This window comes from Balaenoptera physalus (assembly GCF_965194825.1).
Source record: "Balaenoptera physalus genome assembly, chromosome: 20".
In the NCBI taxonomy this organism is placed as follows: Eukaryota; Metazoa; Chordata; class Mammalia; order Artiodactyla; family Balaenopteridae; genus Balaenoptera; species Balaenoptera physalus.
In genome coordinates this window covers 54,646,704-54,665,851 of record NC_138901.1, presented here as the reverse complement: position 1 = coordinate 54,665,851, position 19,148 = coordinate 54,646,704, and the positions used below count along the sequence as shown (strand labels likewise).

The following is a 19,148-nucleotide window of genomic DNA, read 5'->3' as shown; positions in this document are numbered from 1 at the left end:
GGAGGCTGAAAATTAGAAAATATTCTTGTGTCTTTTGATTCTTCCCACCTTTATCCTTGCCACCCCTGCTACCTCTCCCCCAAATCAGTCTTTTCCATCCTTAATTCTGCTTGTGCCCTTTTGAAGACTCTTCTTAATTAGTTTTTCATTATCTCATTTTCCACCTGAATTAAAATTTGGTGCCAGTTTGTTCTTTCATTTAATATTTTTCCTGGATTTATAACAACATTTTCAAGTCGTTTACATAAACACCTAATCTTTACATGAGAAATAATTGACTTTCTTATTTGAAACCCATCATTTTAAAAGTTTTATTATCTTTTATCTGAAATATTATGATGGGTAATTATTTAAGAGAGTTGCAAAAAAGAATAAAGAAAATAAGGATTTTCACTTTGGTTCACATGAGGAAGGCTAAGAAGACATTCTGTGTAAACTTCATCACCAGATGTTTTTTTGTTTTAGAATGGTTCATCTGAGTAAATGGACAAGGTAAAAGGATGCAGTTTCTTAAAGTTGCTAAAGTCAGAGTTTGGAGGATTATATGAAGTGAAATGACAACTTTCTATTATACTAAAGAATTTATGATTATCTTTAGTATTATGGAAAAAGTGATTCCCAAATGCCATATCTGTTTCCTCTAATATTGTAAAGTGACTGGTAATGTTAACCTGCTTGTGGACTGCTTTACTTTACTTTCTCTTTTCCCCTTCCTTTTTGAGGCATGCTAAGTAATTGTGGATTTACTTAATATTCTCTAAACAAAGCACAATTCAGTGGGTAGATTTACTGCAAATTATAATCATTTTTAGTAATTCCTCAAAGAGGCTGGACATGATTAGTTTTCAGAGTACAGGGAGAAGGTAGTTTGCTAGCCAGAAGGCCACTTCTGAAACAGAAGAGATTATTTATTTATTTATTTATTTTTTGGCCACACCATGTGGCATGTGGGATCTTAGCTCCCTAACCAGGGATCAAACCCATGCTCCCTGTAGTGGAAGCTTGGAGTCTTAACCACCGGACCACCAGGGAAGTCCCGAGATTATTTTTTTAGAAAATTTATCTGTTCTAGCAAATTGTTTGTCCTGGGGAAATATAAGTGTAGTTTTAAAAAATGACTATTTAGTGTGTTAAAATATTTTAAGACCACTGAAGTAAGTTATGTGCACTTTTTATGAGCAGAGAGATTGAGATGGAGCAATAAGATAAAATTATAATCAGTAATACTAAAAAAAAAAAGATGAAGCACCTTATTATCTTTTAATTTAAACCCAATCAATGTAATTTATCCCTTTTTAAAAAAAATTACTTATTTTTGGCTGTGTTGGGTCTTCGTTGCTGCTTGCGGGCTTTTTCTCTAGTTACGGCGAATGGGGGCTACTCTTCGTTGCAGTGCACGGGCTTCTCACTGCGGTGGCTTTTCTCATAGCGGGCCACGGGCTCTAGGCGCACGGGCTTCAGTAGTTGTGGCTCATGGGCTCTAGAGGGCAGGCTCAGTAGTTGTGGAGCATGGGCTTAAGTTGCTCAGTGGCATGTGGGATCTTCCTGGAGCAGGGGTGGAACCCGTGTCCCCTGCATTGGCAGGCAGATTCTTAACCACTGCATCACCAGGGAAGTCCCTAGTTTATCCTTTTAATTATGCTTTGATTCAGAGAGGCAACCACTCTGAATATAATTTGGCATATTCTTGCCAGTCTTTTTTTAATACATATATTTTCCAAAGATCATATTATGTTATATCTAATTTTGTTTTAATCTTTTAATGTAATTTTTCTGACTTGATATTATTCCATTGGATGGGTGTACGTACCTACCATACTTAACAGTTTCATTTTAAAAACCAGTGATACACAGGTTAAGACTTCTGAGTTTCAGGAACTGTTCAGATTCTTTTGTTCCACTGGAGTTATGCTTTTTTCTTTTTTTCCTTGGAATAGGTGTTTTCTTGGATCTTGAACATTTTTAAACAGAAAGATTCTGATTGTAGTAATATTTGACCTAGACTGTATTTTTTTTCTTTTCCCATTGATAATGTCTCATCAAATTTAGTACACTTAGAGGAATGTAATAGTAGGACGCAGCTTGAGGCTTAAAGATATTTTTAAGTTATTACATATTTTCCCATTCATATCAAAATTAGGGAAGGAGATATACCTAAGAATTATTGAATATTTCCTTCATTTATTTGCCATATTATTCTTTTCTTTCTGTATTGTTGCTTAATTCAGACATTTTGGAAGGCAGCTATGCTCACCCCTGTACCACCAATGCAGACATTTTGAATAAATGATGTAATAATTTTTCCCTTTGGATGTCAAGCATTAAAAGAAGCCATTGCATAACATAGTGTTCCCCCTTTTTTTATTACTCAAACGAAGGTAACAATATACAGAATGTGTGGAATGTTTAACAAAGGCTGATATACTAATAGCTCTCAGCTGTGAGTTACAGCAGGCTTAATATTGTTGAAGTTGGTGTTAACAATTTGTCCGTGTTGATACATGGTAGTAGGGAAGGATATGAGCTGGAAGTCTAAGCATGGAACTGAGTCAGAATCATGAGGCTGGAAGTGACTTCTGGTCTTTTGTCAAAGCCAGTTGATCACGCTGCTGTTTTCCCTTATTCATTAAAAAAAATTATTTATTTATTTATTTGGCTGCGCCAGGTCTTAGTTGTGGCACACGGGATCTTTAGCTGTGGCACGTGGGATCTAGTTCCCTGACCAGGGATTGAATCCTGGCCCCCTGCATTGGGAGTGTGGAGTCTTAACCTCTGGACCACCAGGGAAGTCTCTCCTTATTCATTTAGTATCAGTAAATCTCACTAGTTTACAGCTAACATCCTTTTTTTCCTATATGCCAGGCTAAGTGGTTTTTACATGAACTATTAGCTAGTTATTGTGAACTGCTCGTCACCATGTTAGAAAAATAATAAAGTATTTTGTGTGATGAGATCTGTTTTCAGTTTGATTTGTGGTTGGTTGCTCATGCATTATGATATAGGATATGCCTGTTTGTAAACTTTCTTACTGTCTTATGCAAGGTGAATTGGTTTTTCTACATATAGCAGTAGAGGCATTCTTGTAAAAAGCAGTTGTTTTGGCCTTTGTGTTTGTAGAATTGCAGTATGTTAGAAGTACTTGAGGTGGAGTTAAAAAAAATTTAGGGGGGGATTTTAAATTTTTTTATTAAGAAAACAAATAAGGGAGTTACTTGGTGTATCCTCAATGGGATCATGACTCCTGGAATTGAAATTTGTTCTGAATCGTGGAGAGAGGCAGCCAGACCTGTGGGTGTGGATGGCGCCTGAACTGTGGGTCAGAGCCAGGACAGCGTTGGGAGTAGTGGAAACACACTTAATCTTTCTTGGCTGTAATTTTAAAGGCTGCATTTTAGTTTTTATTGATTCATTAGCCTTCGCTCCTAAATATAAATATAATGTTGAAAGGTATGGACATTTTGTGTGTGTGTGTGTGTGTGTGTGTGTGTGTATGTATGTATGTGAGTGTGTTTTAGTAGAAGGTAGTAGTGGGTGGGAGTGTAGTTGTTAGGGAAAAGTAAGAACAGAGGGATCCTGCTTTTTCTTCTTTCTTTATTTTCCAGTGCCCTTCCTTAACCCATGTATTAATCAGTAGGTACCAGTAACTTTAAAATATTAAGTGGAAAATTTGCTTAATTTATTTAACAATTGGAATTGGACAATAAAAATACCAAGACAAGGAAATAGCACAGAGAACCCATTTCCTTCATGATTTCAAATGGTAAATATGAAATAACTGCACGTTTCCTCCTTCCAGTGGATTCTCCATCCTTGTCTTTCTCCGAAGGTTAGCACATGTTCAGATGACCAGATGTCATTCTTTGCTTTGACCTAAAGATCCTAGATGTTTGCCCCTCAAAATGACTCCTTACCTTTAATAACATGGAACTCAAAGCAACTGTCATTTCCCTTTTTTGCCATGGATTGCATCGGTGCTGTTAGATCTGTAGCGGAGCTAGTCTGAAGATGTCATGGGAATGAACAAATAGTGCTTTTAGTTAATTGTTTATTATCAAAGGAGTTGTAGAGAACTTTGAAAAGCACATGGAAGAAATTAATGAGCCATAATTCTATTTCTCATAGACAAATCATTGGTACATTTTTTCCAGTCTTTTGTCTGTGTGTTATAAAATTATAATCTTGATTAAATTGAGTAATAGGTTGTGGGGGGAAGACCTTCAGAGATAATCTCAGATCATGGTTAAAATTTTAGTAAATCATCATTATCTGGGGGTGGCTCGTTGTAGGGAACTGAGACCTCTGCTGACCTAGGTAATCAGGCAAAGGTGTTAGTACTGATAAGTATCCCCTGGAGCGATTAGGGTCATAGCTTTGTGGCTAGGTTGCTGTTGGGGAAAAGGAGGAGGTCAGGGGTTTGGACTCCTGAATTTCCCTCTCCTTTCTTGAACCAAAAGACCCTCTGGGTTTGGTCAGGATAGGTGTTTATATAATTAGCTGTGGCCAAATTATAGAGCCCCTAAAGTAAAAATGTGTCCCAATCCCTGCCATACCACAATCAAATTAATCTAAAAACCAGATAACCTCCCAGTCATTGAGAGTTCATACAGAATGTACGATTCTGTATCCTTTCTATATGAAAGGTTTCTTGAGTATGATTTCAGTATAATGGTAATGAATCATCTTGAAATTGGGAGAGTAGTTCAGGTTGGTATGGCTGTCCTAATCAGGGTGCCCTTTAGATTTTGCTCGTAACACTTGAGAGACACAGAAGCTAGCAAGATTGGTAGTGGGTTCATTTGTGGGGTAAATAGCCCAAATAATCCAATATTTAACGATTCTGTAAGTGGATTGACAATTCTGTCAGTTATACAAAGGAACTTAGAAGCCTTCTTTTCGGAAATTTGCCTTATGCGATTCTCCGTATACGTGCTGTTTCACTTTACATGATTCATTCACAATGTGTGTATTAAGTCTAGGAGAAGTGTCTTTTTTGAAAAAGTAGAATTTCCTAGAATATATTAGATCTTTGGAAGAAGGTTGACCACTTGTTTCAGTATAGAAATGTGTAGCCGCAATACTAATATATTCTTGTAACTTAATTTATGAATAAAAGTTACTACTTGTTAACTAGTATTTTTCTTTCCAGTTTCTCTTCAGCAACGGGTAGCAGAATTGGAAAAAATTAATGCAGAATTTTTACGTGCAAAGCAGCAGCTTGAGCAAGAATTTAATCAAAAGAGAGCAAAATTTAAAGAGTTGTATTTGGCTAAAGAGGGTAAGTTTATAAGTCTTCCCCTAACCCCCATACTAAAACTGCCTTAAAATGTCAAGTTTCTTGGTAGTACAATGTTAATTTTATCATTGAATAAATCTTGATTTTATTTCTACTTGCATAGTATAATAGAAGCCTATTTAGAGGCTAGGGTTAATAATGAAATTGAAAAACAAGTTGAATAATGCATTATTCAGATATTCCTTTGTCTTTTGCCCTTGATGATATTTAAGATGGTAGGCTAGATAGTCCTGGGACACAGGACTTTCAGTCCCCTTAGCACTTGGGAGATAGCCCCGGGCAAATCAGGACTGTTGGCATTCTAATAATAGCCTTAGCCGTGTTATAGTAAAACTGACATTTCATGTAATTTATTCAACAAATGTTAATTATCAGTTAATATGTTTAATACCTACTTTGAGGTGGGCACTGTGCCTAGGTGCTGGGTATACAGAAGGGGCAAGATTCATGTGGCTCTTTTACTCATAGGAGTTGAACTCTACTGAGGAAAACAGATTAAGTAATAGTGAGTTGTTTAAAAAAAAAAAGCAAAGTGTATAAGGCAAATGTATGGGAGCATATCACGAGGGAGATCTACTCTGAAGGATGAGGGAAAGGGTTTACATTTTGGGTATTGACATAGGAAAGTATAGATAGGATTTCCACAGCCCTCTAGACCAGTGAGTGATTCTCAAAGTGTGATTGTGGAATAGCAGCATCAGCATTATTATCTCCTGGGAAACTTGTTAGAAATGCAAAATTTTTGGATCCTACCCCAGACTTATTGAGCCAGACACTCTGGGATTAGGGTCTAGCAGTCAGTGTTTTAAGAAGCTCACCAGGTAATTCCATTGCACACCAAATTTTGGGAACCACTGTTTAGTATAGACCACCAGCTCTCAAACTTTAAAGTGGATGAAAATCACCTGGAGAACTTGTTGGAACACGGTATGTTGGGCTGGAGCCTGAGAATTTGCATTTCTAATAAACTTGTAGGCGATTGCAGTATGGCCAGTCCAAGGGCCACAGTTTGAGAACCACTACTATCGACCAGTGATCCTTCAACTTTTCAGTTTATATACTCTGTAAAATGATTATAAACATCTCTCACACCTTAAAAGTTTTTTAATTTTAAACGTAAAAAATTCGAAGGATGTAAATTCTATCGTATTGTTAATACTGACAATTTAAATTAAAACTTCATGCTTTTAAACATATCCAGTGGAATCAATCATAGTGATTTAATATCCATCACCATCCGTTTAATAAAAAATACATGAATAAATTCTTAAGGAATTTTACATTTTTCTCCTCCTTGTGTTAGGTGTTTTTTTTTTTTTAACGTCTCCCTCAGAATTTTATTCTAAAAAGTGTTTTTTAGCACACAGACCTGAGTGTGCATCAGAATTTTACCTATAGGGTTTGTTAAAACAAAGATTGCTGGGCCGCACCGCCAGAGTTTCTGATTCACTAGGTCTGTGGGATCCTAGAATTTGCATTTCTAGAAAGTTACCAGGTGATGCTGATATTGTTGGTTCAGGGGCCACACTTTGAGAACCACTGGCCTAAAGTAATATTTTGTGCTTGAAAGCCATTAAAAAAAATTGGTCAGATGTCTCTGCAATAAAAATATGCATGTAAATTCTTTTGTATTGAGATATCATTACAGTTAAAGTACACAGTTGATTACATAAATATTGTACACACTTAAAAAATAATTATTAAGTTGTAAAAAATATTATAATGCAGGTCTTATGAGATATATTGGTTCTCCCTCCCAATTAAGTCATTAACATCTGGTGAATATTATTAATGTCTAGAAAAAGGTATGTTTCAGTTTTTTTTTTTAATAGATATAAGTTGGGAGTTCCCTGGTGGCCTAGTGGTTAGGATTCTGGGCTTTCACTGCTATGGTCCAGGTTCAATCACTGGTCAGGGAACTGAGATCCCACAAGCCGCACAGCGTGGCAAAAAAAAAAAAAAAAGATATAAGTTAAGCCCTTGATCTCATAAATAAGTAGACAGAAATAGAAGTGGTATTTTTTTTTAAATAGTGACTTTTATTCTCTTAACTCTTTTTGAATTACTTGTTAAATCACATAGTGCTCTAGCTTCAAAAATATTTTTATTCTATAGGCTGACAACTCAAATAGATCTTCTTTCAGTTTTGTTGAAATAGACTTTGCAATCCACATGACCTGCCAAAAGATTTGTTACCCAGTTATTAGTCATTCACTTTTTAAAAATAAGTTTATTTATTCATTTATTTCTGGTTGTGTTGGGTCTTCATTGCTGCACGCGGGCTTTCTCTAGTTGCGGCGAGCGGGGGCTACTCTTCATTGCGGCGTGCAGGCTTCTCATTGCGGTGGCTTCTCTTGTTGCAGAGCACGGGTTCTAGGTGCGTGGGCCTCAGTAGTTGTGGCATGTGGGCTCAGTAGTTGTGGCTCGTGGGCTCTTGAGCGCAGGCTCAGTAGTTGTGGCACACGGGCTTAGTTGCTCCGCGGCATGTGGGATCTTCCCAGAGCACGGCTAGAACCCGTGTCCCCTGCATTGACAGGCGGATTCTTAACCACTGCGCCACCAGGGAAGCCCAGTCATTCACTTTTTTGTTACTGACATTGATATTTTAAATTGTTCCTCTGGTTTGATATCACAGAGAAGTTTTTACACAGTAAGGTAGTGAACCATAGTAAAACTAAGGATGGGTGAAAGCCTTTCATTTGTTAAGTAGGGAGAAGGGTGTTAAGAAAAGGAAGGTGGGCAAAGAGACTCTACACATAAATACCCCTCTGTTTTAGGAAAGATTATTTATGGAAGTTGAGGATCTAGAGTTTGATTCCTTTAAAACAACATGTGCCTATGAATCCCTTGGAAAGTCTTTACGTACCCCCTCGGGTACATGTACCCCACTTTGAAGACCACTGTCCCGGAGTGGTGTTATTCAGACTGTATGTTGTAACTCACTGATGGATAGCAAAATTGAGTGCGTTGTGACCAGCAAGTTTTAAAAAGAAATGCAGTGGAAAATAACAGAGCACATTATTTACTTGGTAAGGTTAAGTAAATATAATTGAACAAAATTTTTTGTTTCAGTTACATATACACACGTATGTATAGAGTTGTGTGATAAAATATATTTTTTGCTGTGAATTGTGTTAAAAGCAGTTTGAAAGCCACTGTTCAATAGGATGGAAGATTCCTAGGCCTCACAGAATTCAGCCCGTGGCTTAGAAAGGTTTACTGACTGTGGTGTGGGATGGGATTCTGTTTTCTCGTGGGTTGCAGGAGGGCTGGCTATTCCCTGTTAATTTTGTTCCTTCATAGGATGACAAGGAGCTGGGAAAGCTGGTGTTCCTGTGTAGGCATGGTGGCAGTCTGCAAGGCACTGTGGAGGTTGGGATGAATGAAATATGGTTTTCATCTTCAAGAAAGTATAGTCTGCTGGGGTAGATAACACATTTTGCACACTATCATTGTTATTTGAATATATGTTGTTGTCCTGAGAAATGAGTTCTGTCCAGTTCTTCAGTATGTTCATGTGAATTTGTTAACATCTCCCTTTTAAATTTCGTTTTAACCTTGAATTGATGAAATACTACTTTAAACTCTGTGCAATGGTATGTTCTTGTCAGGGTGAGTGTAACACATTTTAGTGCGTATGTATGAGGTCGTGGCAGTATTTCCTGTGATGACCAATTCAAACTCACTGTGATACTAGCTAGTGGCATTCTCTTTTCTCTTCACTTCTCACAACCAATAATTCTGACGCTTGATCATCCTCTCTACACTTTTTTCTTTCAGTCTTTGCTTATCCAATAAATTCAAGTTTATCTTGTCCAAAGTTTGTTCATTTTGCTTTCTGTTTTTCTGTGTCCCCAAATAAAGATGCTAGGGTTTCCTTTGTTTCCTTATCTTCTTCTTTGAAATTATAAAATTGACTTTTCTGTGAAATTCTGAAGAAATAAAAATGACTAAGAACCTCTCATTTCTGAAATACATTATCAATTGCAGTTTTATATCTCTAAGCAGCTTGTAATATGGGTTTGTTCAAAAACATGCCTGGTATGTTAAATTGCTTTGACTACATCTAGACCCAATGAATAATCTGTATGTGTACTATTGTATCTTTACTATCTGATATTCTCAATGAACTTAAACTGGCCATAAAGAACAGGTGAGGTAACTTATTACAAAATTTCAAAGGGAATACTGGGATCCTTTTTAAGAGTTTTTGGTGTCATGTCTAAAGAAATTGCAGTGTGTAAAAGGTAAATGTTCATTTAGTTTATGGCTTGGCTGTTTGCCTGTATCATAATAAAAAACAAATTGAAAGATGTCCTCTAAAGCAGCAGCTTATATTATTGCATGAAGTATAAATCTAGTCTTCTATGATTGTCACAGGTGATAACAGTATAAGCCATGGTTTTGATGTGTTCAGTAGTCTTTGTTTTATCTTTCAGCAAAACAGGTCACAGTAACCCCAGAAGTCCAAACATTGGTGTTTTTCCCAATAAGTATAGCTTTTGCTTTGGCGTTGTAATAGCTGTGCTTTCATTTATTTGGAGAGTGGCTGAAATATAAGTGCAAATAGTAATGAGGAGTGCTAATAAAAGGGATTATTACCTCTTGACTCCTCTTACTGTCTGTTCCTGCCTTAGTACCCATTCTTTTCCCAGCTGTCCTCAACTGGGAATGTTATAAATATTTCTGAAAGTTTTGTTGCTTTCCTGTTGAACTTGAAAAAGGGATTTAGCTTTCAAAAAAAAGTTTTTGATTTAGCTCTCTGCTTTAACCAATTTCAGTACAAAGATTGGCACTGCAACAGTGTTTGTGTCTTGGAAATCCTCAATCTTGGGCAATGAGTAAGAGCCTGTTACACGAGGGAGCAAACAAAAGGCCATAGAGTTCTCAATTTGAAGGAGAATAGTTGAAATAGAGCTCATGTTAGTCACCAGAAGACAGTGGCATTTTCTAGTGGTGTTCAAAAGGATTTTGTGCATGGTTATAACATATATAAAGCTCTGATGCTAACTAACCAGAGCGATAGTTAAAAGCTAGGTTTAGGAAGGTACTTATGCTTCAGATGCCTGAAGTTGGTACTTAAATATGGAAATAAAACTAGAGTATATTAAAAAAATTAAAAACCATTAGAAATCTTGGAAACAATAAATAAATTGAAATAAGGTAAGTAGATGGTTTAAATGGTAGACACAGATTTTAAAAATTAGAAAATGGTATTGAGGAGTTCTCCCTCCCAGTGAGACAAAGAGAGAAATATCAAAGAGCAATTGACACAGAAGATGAGTTGAGTCTCCAACACACATCAAAAAGAATTCCAGGAGAAGAGAATTGGAGGGAGTAGTAGAGAATATTTGAGGAGATAATAACTGAGATTTTTTCAAGCATTAAGAAACAGAAGTGAGTCCTCAACATAAATACTGAGCACCAAGTAGGGTAAATAATAGTAAATTCATACTTTGACACATCTTAAACTGTGGAACCTCAAGAATGAAAAGAAAATATTGAAAACTACCAGAGGGAAGTAATAATTATGCTGACAGGAGATACCACATAAGCAGAATAGATGCCTGGAGACAATGAAATAAGATCTTCAGAGTGCAGAGAAAAAGCAGTTGTCAACCTAAAATTTTATGTACAGCTAAATTATTTAAGAGGGAGAGCAAATAAGATATTTCAGGCATACAAAACCTGAGAGCATTTATCGCCCACATAAATCACCAGAAGAACTAGTAAAGATAACATTTACAAGAAAAGTAAACATAGGGGGAACATATAGGATATAAGAAACAGTACCAACTATAGAAACTAATAAATCTGACTATAAAAAACAAAACCAAGAAACTTCTGAGTTCATTTCAATTTTTTAAAAGAAGAAAATAAAACAAACGAGGCAATAATAACAAAATTGGAACTTATGGCAAACAGCATTGCAGGGATATAGAAGGGTGTTTCACAGTGAATGAAACAGTCTACAAAGAGAATGTAATAATCATGAACTTGTCTGTACCTAACAAAATAGCCATGGCATGTCATAAGAATACAAAAGGTAATAGAATTACAAGAAGTTGATAACTGCACACATATGAGATGTTTAACATTATATCAATTGCTAGATCAAGCAGTAGGTAGATATAACAACTTTGAGCAACGGAATTTTAAAAAGTTTGATCCCCTAGGAATGATGCACCCAAGAAACTGAAAATATACATCCTTTTATATTCATAAGGAGCACTTAAAATATTGTGTATATCTCAAAGGAATACTCAACATATTTTAAAAGTCAAGCTACTACCATGTTTTGTTACCTATCGCAGAAAGATTCTAAGCAACAGTGTAAATGTTTTTTAAAGTTTGGAAACTAAGAATGCATTCTTGTTGCTCATGAGTTCAAGAGGAAATCATAATGAAGATTGCAAAATACTTAGAATACAATGAAGATACTTGTGGGATGCAGCTAAAACAGTACTTTGAAAATAAGCTTATAACTTTAAAAACATTTATTAAAATTAATTTCTTAAAAGACATGAGGAATTGAAACTAAATGATCTAAATGTTCAACTCCAGAAGCTAGAAAAAAGAGTGAACCCAAAGGAAATAGAAGAAATAAAATAATAATAGAGGGCTTCCCTGGTGGCGCAGTGGTTGAGAATCTGCCTGCCAATGCAGGGGACACGGGTTCGAGCCCTGGTCTGGGAAGATCCCACATGCCGCGGAGCAACTAGGCCCGTGAGCCACAACTACTGAGCCTGCGTGTCTGGAGCCTGCGCTCCGCAACAAGAGAGGCCGCGATAATGAGAGGCCCGCGCACCGCAATGAAGAGTGGCCCCCACTTGCCACAACACACGAGAGAAAGCCCTCGCACAGAAACAAAGACCCAACACAACCATAAATAAATAAATAAATACATTAAAAAAAAAATCAATGAAATAGAAAGCAAAGTTAAGAGTAAAGCTCAATAAAATCAAAAGCACATGTTTTGGATGAAAACTCTAATTTGAAAAGATACAAGTGTTCATAGCACTATATTTTTAAAAATTAAAAAAATATTTTTAATTGAAATATAGTTGATTTACAGTGTTACAGATACCACATGGTGTTTGTCTTTCTGTATCTGACTTACTTCACTTAATATGATAACCCTATTTAAAATAGCTAAGACATGGAAACAACCCAGGTGCCCATTAACAGATGATTGGTTTAAGAAGATGTGATATATAGAGATACACGCACACACACACAATGGAATACTATTCAGTCATAAAAAAGAGTGAACTATTGCCATTTGCAGCCACATAGATGGACCTAGAGAATATCATACTAAGTGAAGTAGGTTAGAGAAAGACAAATATATGATACCACTTATATGTAGAATCTAAAAAATAATACAAACGAATCTATATACAAAATAGAAACAGATTCACAGACATAGAAAACACACTTAAGGTTACCAAAGGGGAAAGGGAGATGGGGAGGGATACATTAGGCATACGGGATTAACAGGTAACAAACTACTATACATAAAATAGATAAACAATAAGAATTTACTATATAAAACAGGGAACTGTATTCAATATCTTATAATAACCTATAATGGAAAATAATATTAAAAAATATGTAACTGAATCACTTTGCTGTATACCTGAGACTAACACAATATTGTAAATCAACTATACTTCAACTTAAAAAAAAAAACACATCTTTTGGTTAAAAAAACTAATAAAACTAATAAAAAGGAGACACAATTACTGGTACAGTAGAGATGTGAAAACATAAGAGTACTGTGCATGTATGTCTATGCCAAAAAAAAATTGTAAATTTAGATGAATAATTTTCTAGGAAATATGAGTTACCAGAATTACCTTAAATAGAAACTGAATAAACCATAACCATAAGAGAAATGGAATCAATAAACAGAATTCTTACTCACAAAAGGATGTCACAGGCATAAGTTTTATAGGCAGATTTTAAAAAATCTTCAAGGAAAATTTGTTCCTATCTTTTATATACTATGTTAGTGACAAGAAAAAACTAGAGAGCTATCCACTTCATTTTGTGGGATTAGTACAACGGAAGCAGTAATACTAGTGTACCAATAAACCAGTCTTGTTTATGACCATAGACTTTAAAATCCTAAATAAAATTGACTTCACGGACTTCCCTGGTGGTCCAGTGGTTAAGACACTGTGCTTTCAATGCAGGGGCCGCGGGTTTGATCCCTGGTCAGGGAACTAAGATCCCACATGCCACACGGTACAGTAAAAAAATTGTTTTTAAAAAATTGATTTCAGCAGAGTATTAAAACATAGTATATACCGTGACCATGTGTACTAGGAGCACAAGGATAGTTTAACATTGCAACATCTATTGATGTAACTCACTGCATTAACAAATGAAATGAGAAAAACCAGAAAGCACATTCAGTAAAAGTTAATACACTAGTAATATGAGTTCATACTAGTTCCTAGCAAATGAGGAATTGAGGGGCCTCTCTGTTTCTATTAGAAACTAATAGAATATATTATACTTCATGATAAAACAAGACAAGAAGGCCTATTGTCAGTACTTTAATTCATTTTAGTACTGTAGGTCCTCCTAGCCAATGCAATAAAATAAAAAGAAATAAGTTATAAAATTTGAGAAGTTAATGATAATTTTGTCTCTGTGGAGTCCATATGATTAACAACATAGAGGAACCAAGAGAATCCACACTATTAGAACTAAAGAGAGTTATCAGCATTGTTGGAATGAAGATCAATATAGAAGAATCAATAATGTTTCTCCATATCAGTAACAACTAGAGAAGTAAAAGAAGAAAAAGCAACCCTGAAGTAAATAAAAGACAAAAAGAAAAAAAAATCATAATCCTTAGTCACTTGGGAATAAGTCTAAACAAAGGTGTGCAAAACTTTTGTAGAGGAAAGTTATAAAACAGTGTTAAAGGACATAAAAGAAAGCCTGAATAAATGGAATGAGATAACCATGTTCATAGGTGGAAAGACTTCGTGTTGTAAAGATGCTAACTCTCACTTCAATCTATAAGTTCAGAGCAATTCCAGTGAAAATCTAGTTTTTTCCCTTATGGATCTTCCAGACTGTCTTCAGATTTACAAGGAAGAACAGGCCCAAGAAGATGGTGACCCACTATAGGTAACTGCCAATTTATAGGAAATGCAAAGAAAAAAGGAACAAGTTCATCTATATTATAGGTATGTAGTTAGCAAATCCACACTGTGCGAAGTTCTACAAGACAACCTAGTTTCCTCAACAAATAAAGTACAAGGAGAAAAGAGATGGAGGGGGAAACCTATAGATTAATAGAGACTTAAGATATATATCAACTGGCTGTAGTATATGGACATTTTTGGATTCTGATTCAAAGAGCTGAACTGTTTTTAAAAAATTAGACAAGTGGAAATTTCAACACTGGTTTGATGATATTCAGGTATTGTTAAATTTGTTCAGGTGTGAAAATGGTCCTTATAAAGTGAAATAAGGCAGTCAGAAAAAGACAGTATGATTCCACTTATATGAGGTGTCTAGAAAAATTAAACTTAGAGAAAGAAAGTAGAATGTGGTTGCCAAGGGCTTAGAGGAGGGGGGAAATAAGGAGTTGCTGTTTAGTGGGTATAGTTTTAGTTTTGTAAGATGACAAGTTATGGAGATTGGTTGCACAACAAGGTGAATAACTTAACACCACTGAACTGTACACTTAAAAATGATTAAAATGGTAAATTTTATGTTATGTGTACTTTTTAAAAATGGTCTGTATCTTTTAGGGTTACATACTGAAATATTTATGGGTAAATGATAGTTTGAGAGGTCCATTTCTAGAATGGTAATATGAGGAGCTCCACAGACCCACTGCCCAGCAAAACTTGGGAAAATTATTTTAAAGAACAACCATTTAAAGTCTCTAGAAGTAGTCCTAAGGCATACAGCAAATGAAATATTTTTCCAAGAAAATCTGTTAAATCTTGGTAAAAACAGGGTCTGGGACATTTGATCCATGAACCACTTCCTCCTCCTTCCCTCACAGCCTGGTGTGATGGAAACTGCACTCCAGGCAGGTGATGCTGGGAACACAGGTCTCCCAGTCTCCTGAGTTCACAGTTGAGGACCATAGAACTCCCCCCACCCCAGCCACTTGTTGTAGAGGATAAGTATCAGTTGAGTGTGGCCAAGAGATCTGGAGCTCTTTTCTTCCCTCTGGCCCCTACTCCTTAGGATGCAGGCTCTAACTTGGGTGCTGCATACTGAGAATATTGGGGCCCTGGTAGCCTTTGCTCTAACTTGTTTGTTGGGTCGAGGTTCTATGCTGGGAGAAGCAAGCCAAGGAGATCAGAGGCTACCACTTCATTTCCCGCCACTCAGTGCCCTGTTCCTAAAGCAGATATATCACTCAGAAGAGCACCAGCAAGTAAGTATAGAGTTTGACAGATGGATGTGGGTCAGGGAAAGAGATACTCAAAAGGGAGCCCTGCAAAAACTGTTGTCATCCCAGAGTGACTCTGCACATGTCCAAAGCTGTACCTTCTGAGGAGCAACATCAGAGGTTTCACACTACAGGAGTTGGAGGAAGTGGGAGAGAAGAAATAGACTTTACTAAAATCCAGTCAACCACCAAACAAACAGCAGACAACAGTAACAAGCTGGTAAGGGAGTGGGGCTGAACCAGTACTAGAGTTATTGCAGTGTATTACCAAAAATGTTTTCAAACAAAAAAAAGTTAGGAGAAACTGTGGCCCATACAAAGGAAAAAAAGCATGCAGTCCGTGTGAGGGTGACCAGATGTCAGATTTAACAGACAGAGACTTCAAGGAAGTCATAAGTACATTTTCTTTTTTTAATTTTATTTATTTATTTATTTATTTATTTATTTATTTATTTTTGGCTGTGTTGGGTCTTCGTTTCTGTGCGAGGGCTTTCTCTAGTTGCGGGGAGCAGGGGCCACTGTTCATCGTGGTGCACGGACCTCTCACTGTCGCGGCCTCTCTTGTTGCGGAGCACAAGCTCCAGACGCGCAGTCTCAGTAGTTGTGGCTCACGGGCCTAGTTGCTCCGCGGCATGTGGGATCTTCCCAGACCAGGGCTCGAACCCGTGTCCCCTGCATTGGCAGGCAGATTCTCAACCACTGCGCCACCAGGGAAGCCCCCATAAGTACATTTAAAGAGCTGAAGAAAACTATGCTTAAAGAAGTAAAGTGTGACAGTGTTTTCATCAAATAGAGAATATCAATAAGGAGAAATTGTAACAAAGAACCCAGTGGAAATTCTGGGGTTGAAAATTATAATAACTAAAATGAAAAATTCACTATAGGAGCTCAACAGTAGATTTGAACTGGCAAAAGAAAGAATTTATTAACTTAAAGATAGGTCAGTTAAGATTATCCAGTCTGAAGTACAGAAAGAAAAGAGAAAAATGAAGAGCCTTGTAGAAATGTGGGACATCATTAAATATGTCAGTAAACACGTAATGGGAGTGCTAGAAAGAGAAAAGAGACGAAAAGAAAAAATAATTGAAGAGGAAATGGATGAAAAATTTCCAAATTTGATGAAAAGCAGTAAACTGCACATCTAAGAAGCTCATTGAACTCCAAGTAGGATAGAGGTGTGCAAAGAGATCCACACAGAGACACATCATAAGATTAACAGCTGACTTCTCATTAGAAACAATGGAAGCAAGAAGGCAGTAGGATTACATTTAAAATGCTCAAAGGGGGGAAAAAAAAACTGTTAACCAAGAAGCCTATATATAGCAAAAGCATCTTTCTAACATGAAGATGAAATAAAGATATTCTCAGATTAAAAAAAAAAAAAGAATTTTTTTCTTAACAGACTGCCTTATAAAAAATACTAAAGGAAGTTCTTCAGTTGAAAGCAAGTAATTATAGACAGTAATTTGAATTCACATGAGAAAAACAGAGTCCCCAGTAAAGGTAATTGTGTATTTTTTATATGTATGTGTGTGTGTGTGTATATGAGTGTGTATATATATATATATATATATATGCATAAAATACATATGTACATATATTTGTATTTGCTTTATTGAGCCCATAGCATATGGAAATTTAATATATTTGCCAATATCAGCACAAAGGAGTTGGATGGGAGGAAAGCTATATTGGACTAAGGAAATGACACCAGATAGTAATTCCAACCCACAAGATCAAGTGAAGAAAGCCAGAAATGGTATATAAGAAGGGCGATATAACAGATGGTATAAATATATACTTGGTCTCCTTTCTTTTCTCAGATTTTTAAAGACAATTATATGAAGCAATAAGTATAGCAGTGTATCATTGGGTGTATAACATATATAGGTGGCAGTGTATATAACAATAATAGCATAGACATGGAAAAAGGGAAGAGAGGTATAGAGGAGTAACATTTCTATGTTTCATGGGTATTAGGGTTATACAAATCTGAAGTAGATTCTGTTAAGATGTATATGGTGATAGGACTTCCCTGGTGGTCCAGTGGGTAAGACTCTCTGCTTCCAATGCAGGGGGCCCGGGTTCGATCCCTGGTCGGGGAACTAGATCCCGCATGCATGCTGCAGCTGAGAGTTTGCATGCCACAACGAAGATCCCGCGTGCTGCAACTAAGACCCGGCACAGCCTAAATAAATAAATAAATATTAAAAAATAAAATAGATGTACATGGTAAGCCCTAGAGCAACCACTAAAGAAATAACACAAGAAAATATAATGAAACAATTTTGAAAGGAATTAATATGTTACATTAGAAATTATTCACTTAAGTCAAAAGAAAGCAGTGAAAGAAGAACAGGAGCAAAAGGACATAAGATACAGTAAACAGAAGTTGCAAACTTAAATCCAACAATATTGTGATATTAATAGTATTAAATGTGAATGGATTAAAGAATCCAAACAAAAGGCAGAGAGTTTCAGAATGGTTAATAAAACAAGATCCAACTATATGCTGTCTAGTTGATACATTTTAGATTCAAAGATACAAATAGAGTGAAAGTGAAAGGCTGAAAAAAATGTATTTTGCCTACAGCAACAGTAAGAAAGCTGGAAAGGCCATACTAATATCAGGCAAAATAGATTTTAAACCAAAAAATGGTAGTAAAGAATGACATTTTATAGTGACAAAAGGACCGATCCATCAGGAAGACAAAATAGTTACATACACATCTAACTACAGAGTCCCACAATACAGGAAGCAAACTGACAGAAATGAAGGGAGAAATACACAGTTTGACAATAAGAGTTGTATTTTTCAGTATTCCACTTTCATTAATGAGTAGAACAATAAGGAGAAGCTCAACAAGGAAGTAGAAGATTTGAGTATAAAAGGATTGATATTACAGTGTTTGTTCTCTGACCACAATGGAATGAAATTTGGGAAACTCAGAAATATGTGGAAATTAGGTAATACACTCCTGAGTAGTCAATAGCTGGAAGAGAAATCACAAAGAAAATTAGAAAATGCTTTGAGATAAATGGAATTTTAGACATACCATTCCAATCCATATGAGATGCAGCTACATCAGCCCTTAGACATATGTAACTATAAATGCCTGTATTAAAAATGAAATATTTCAAATCACTAATCTTTCACCTTAAGACACTGGAAAAGGTGTTAATGAAACCTACAGCAAGTAGAAGGAAGGAATTAATAAGATTAAAGTAAAAAATCAGTGAAATACAGAATAGAAAAAGTGATGAAAATCAATGAAACTGATAGTGCTTTCTTTGGAAAGACCAACAAATTGACAAATCTTTAGCTAGATGGACCAAGAAATGAATACAGGGCCATTACTACTGACCTTACAGAAATTAGAAAGAAGTGTAAGGGAATACTGTGAATGAGGAAGTGGACAAATT

The 19,148-nt window shown here is 36.0% G+C and overlaps 1 protein-coding gene across 2 annotated transcripts in view; it reads left to right on the top strand.

Annotated features, from left to right (window-relative positions):
• RABEP1 (rabaptin, RAB GTPase binding effector protein 1) overlaps window positions 1–19,148 on the top strand; it is a 103,438-nt gene that overhangs the window by 30,619 nt on the left and 53,671 nt on the right. Inside the window, exon 2 of one of the 2 annotated variants that reach the window (XM_082443847.1) lies at window positions 5,147–5,275. The exons of the other annotated variant lie outside the window; for it this stretch is intronic. Coding sequence (XP_082299973.1) covers window positions 5,147–5,275 — 129 coding nt within the window. The remainder of the gene's footprint in view (window positions 1–5,146; window positions 5,276–19,148) is intronic. 2 annotated transcript variants of the gene reach the window in all.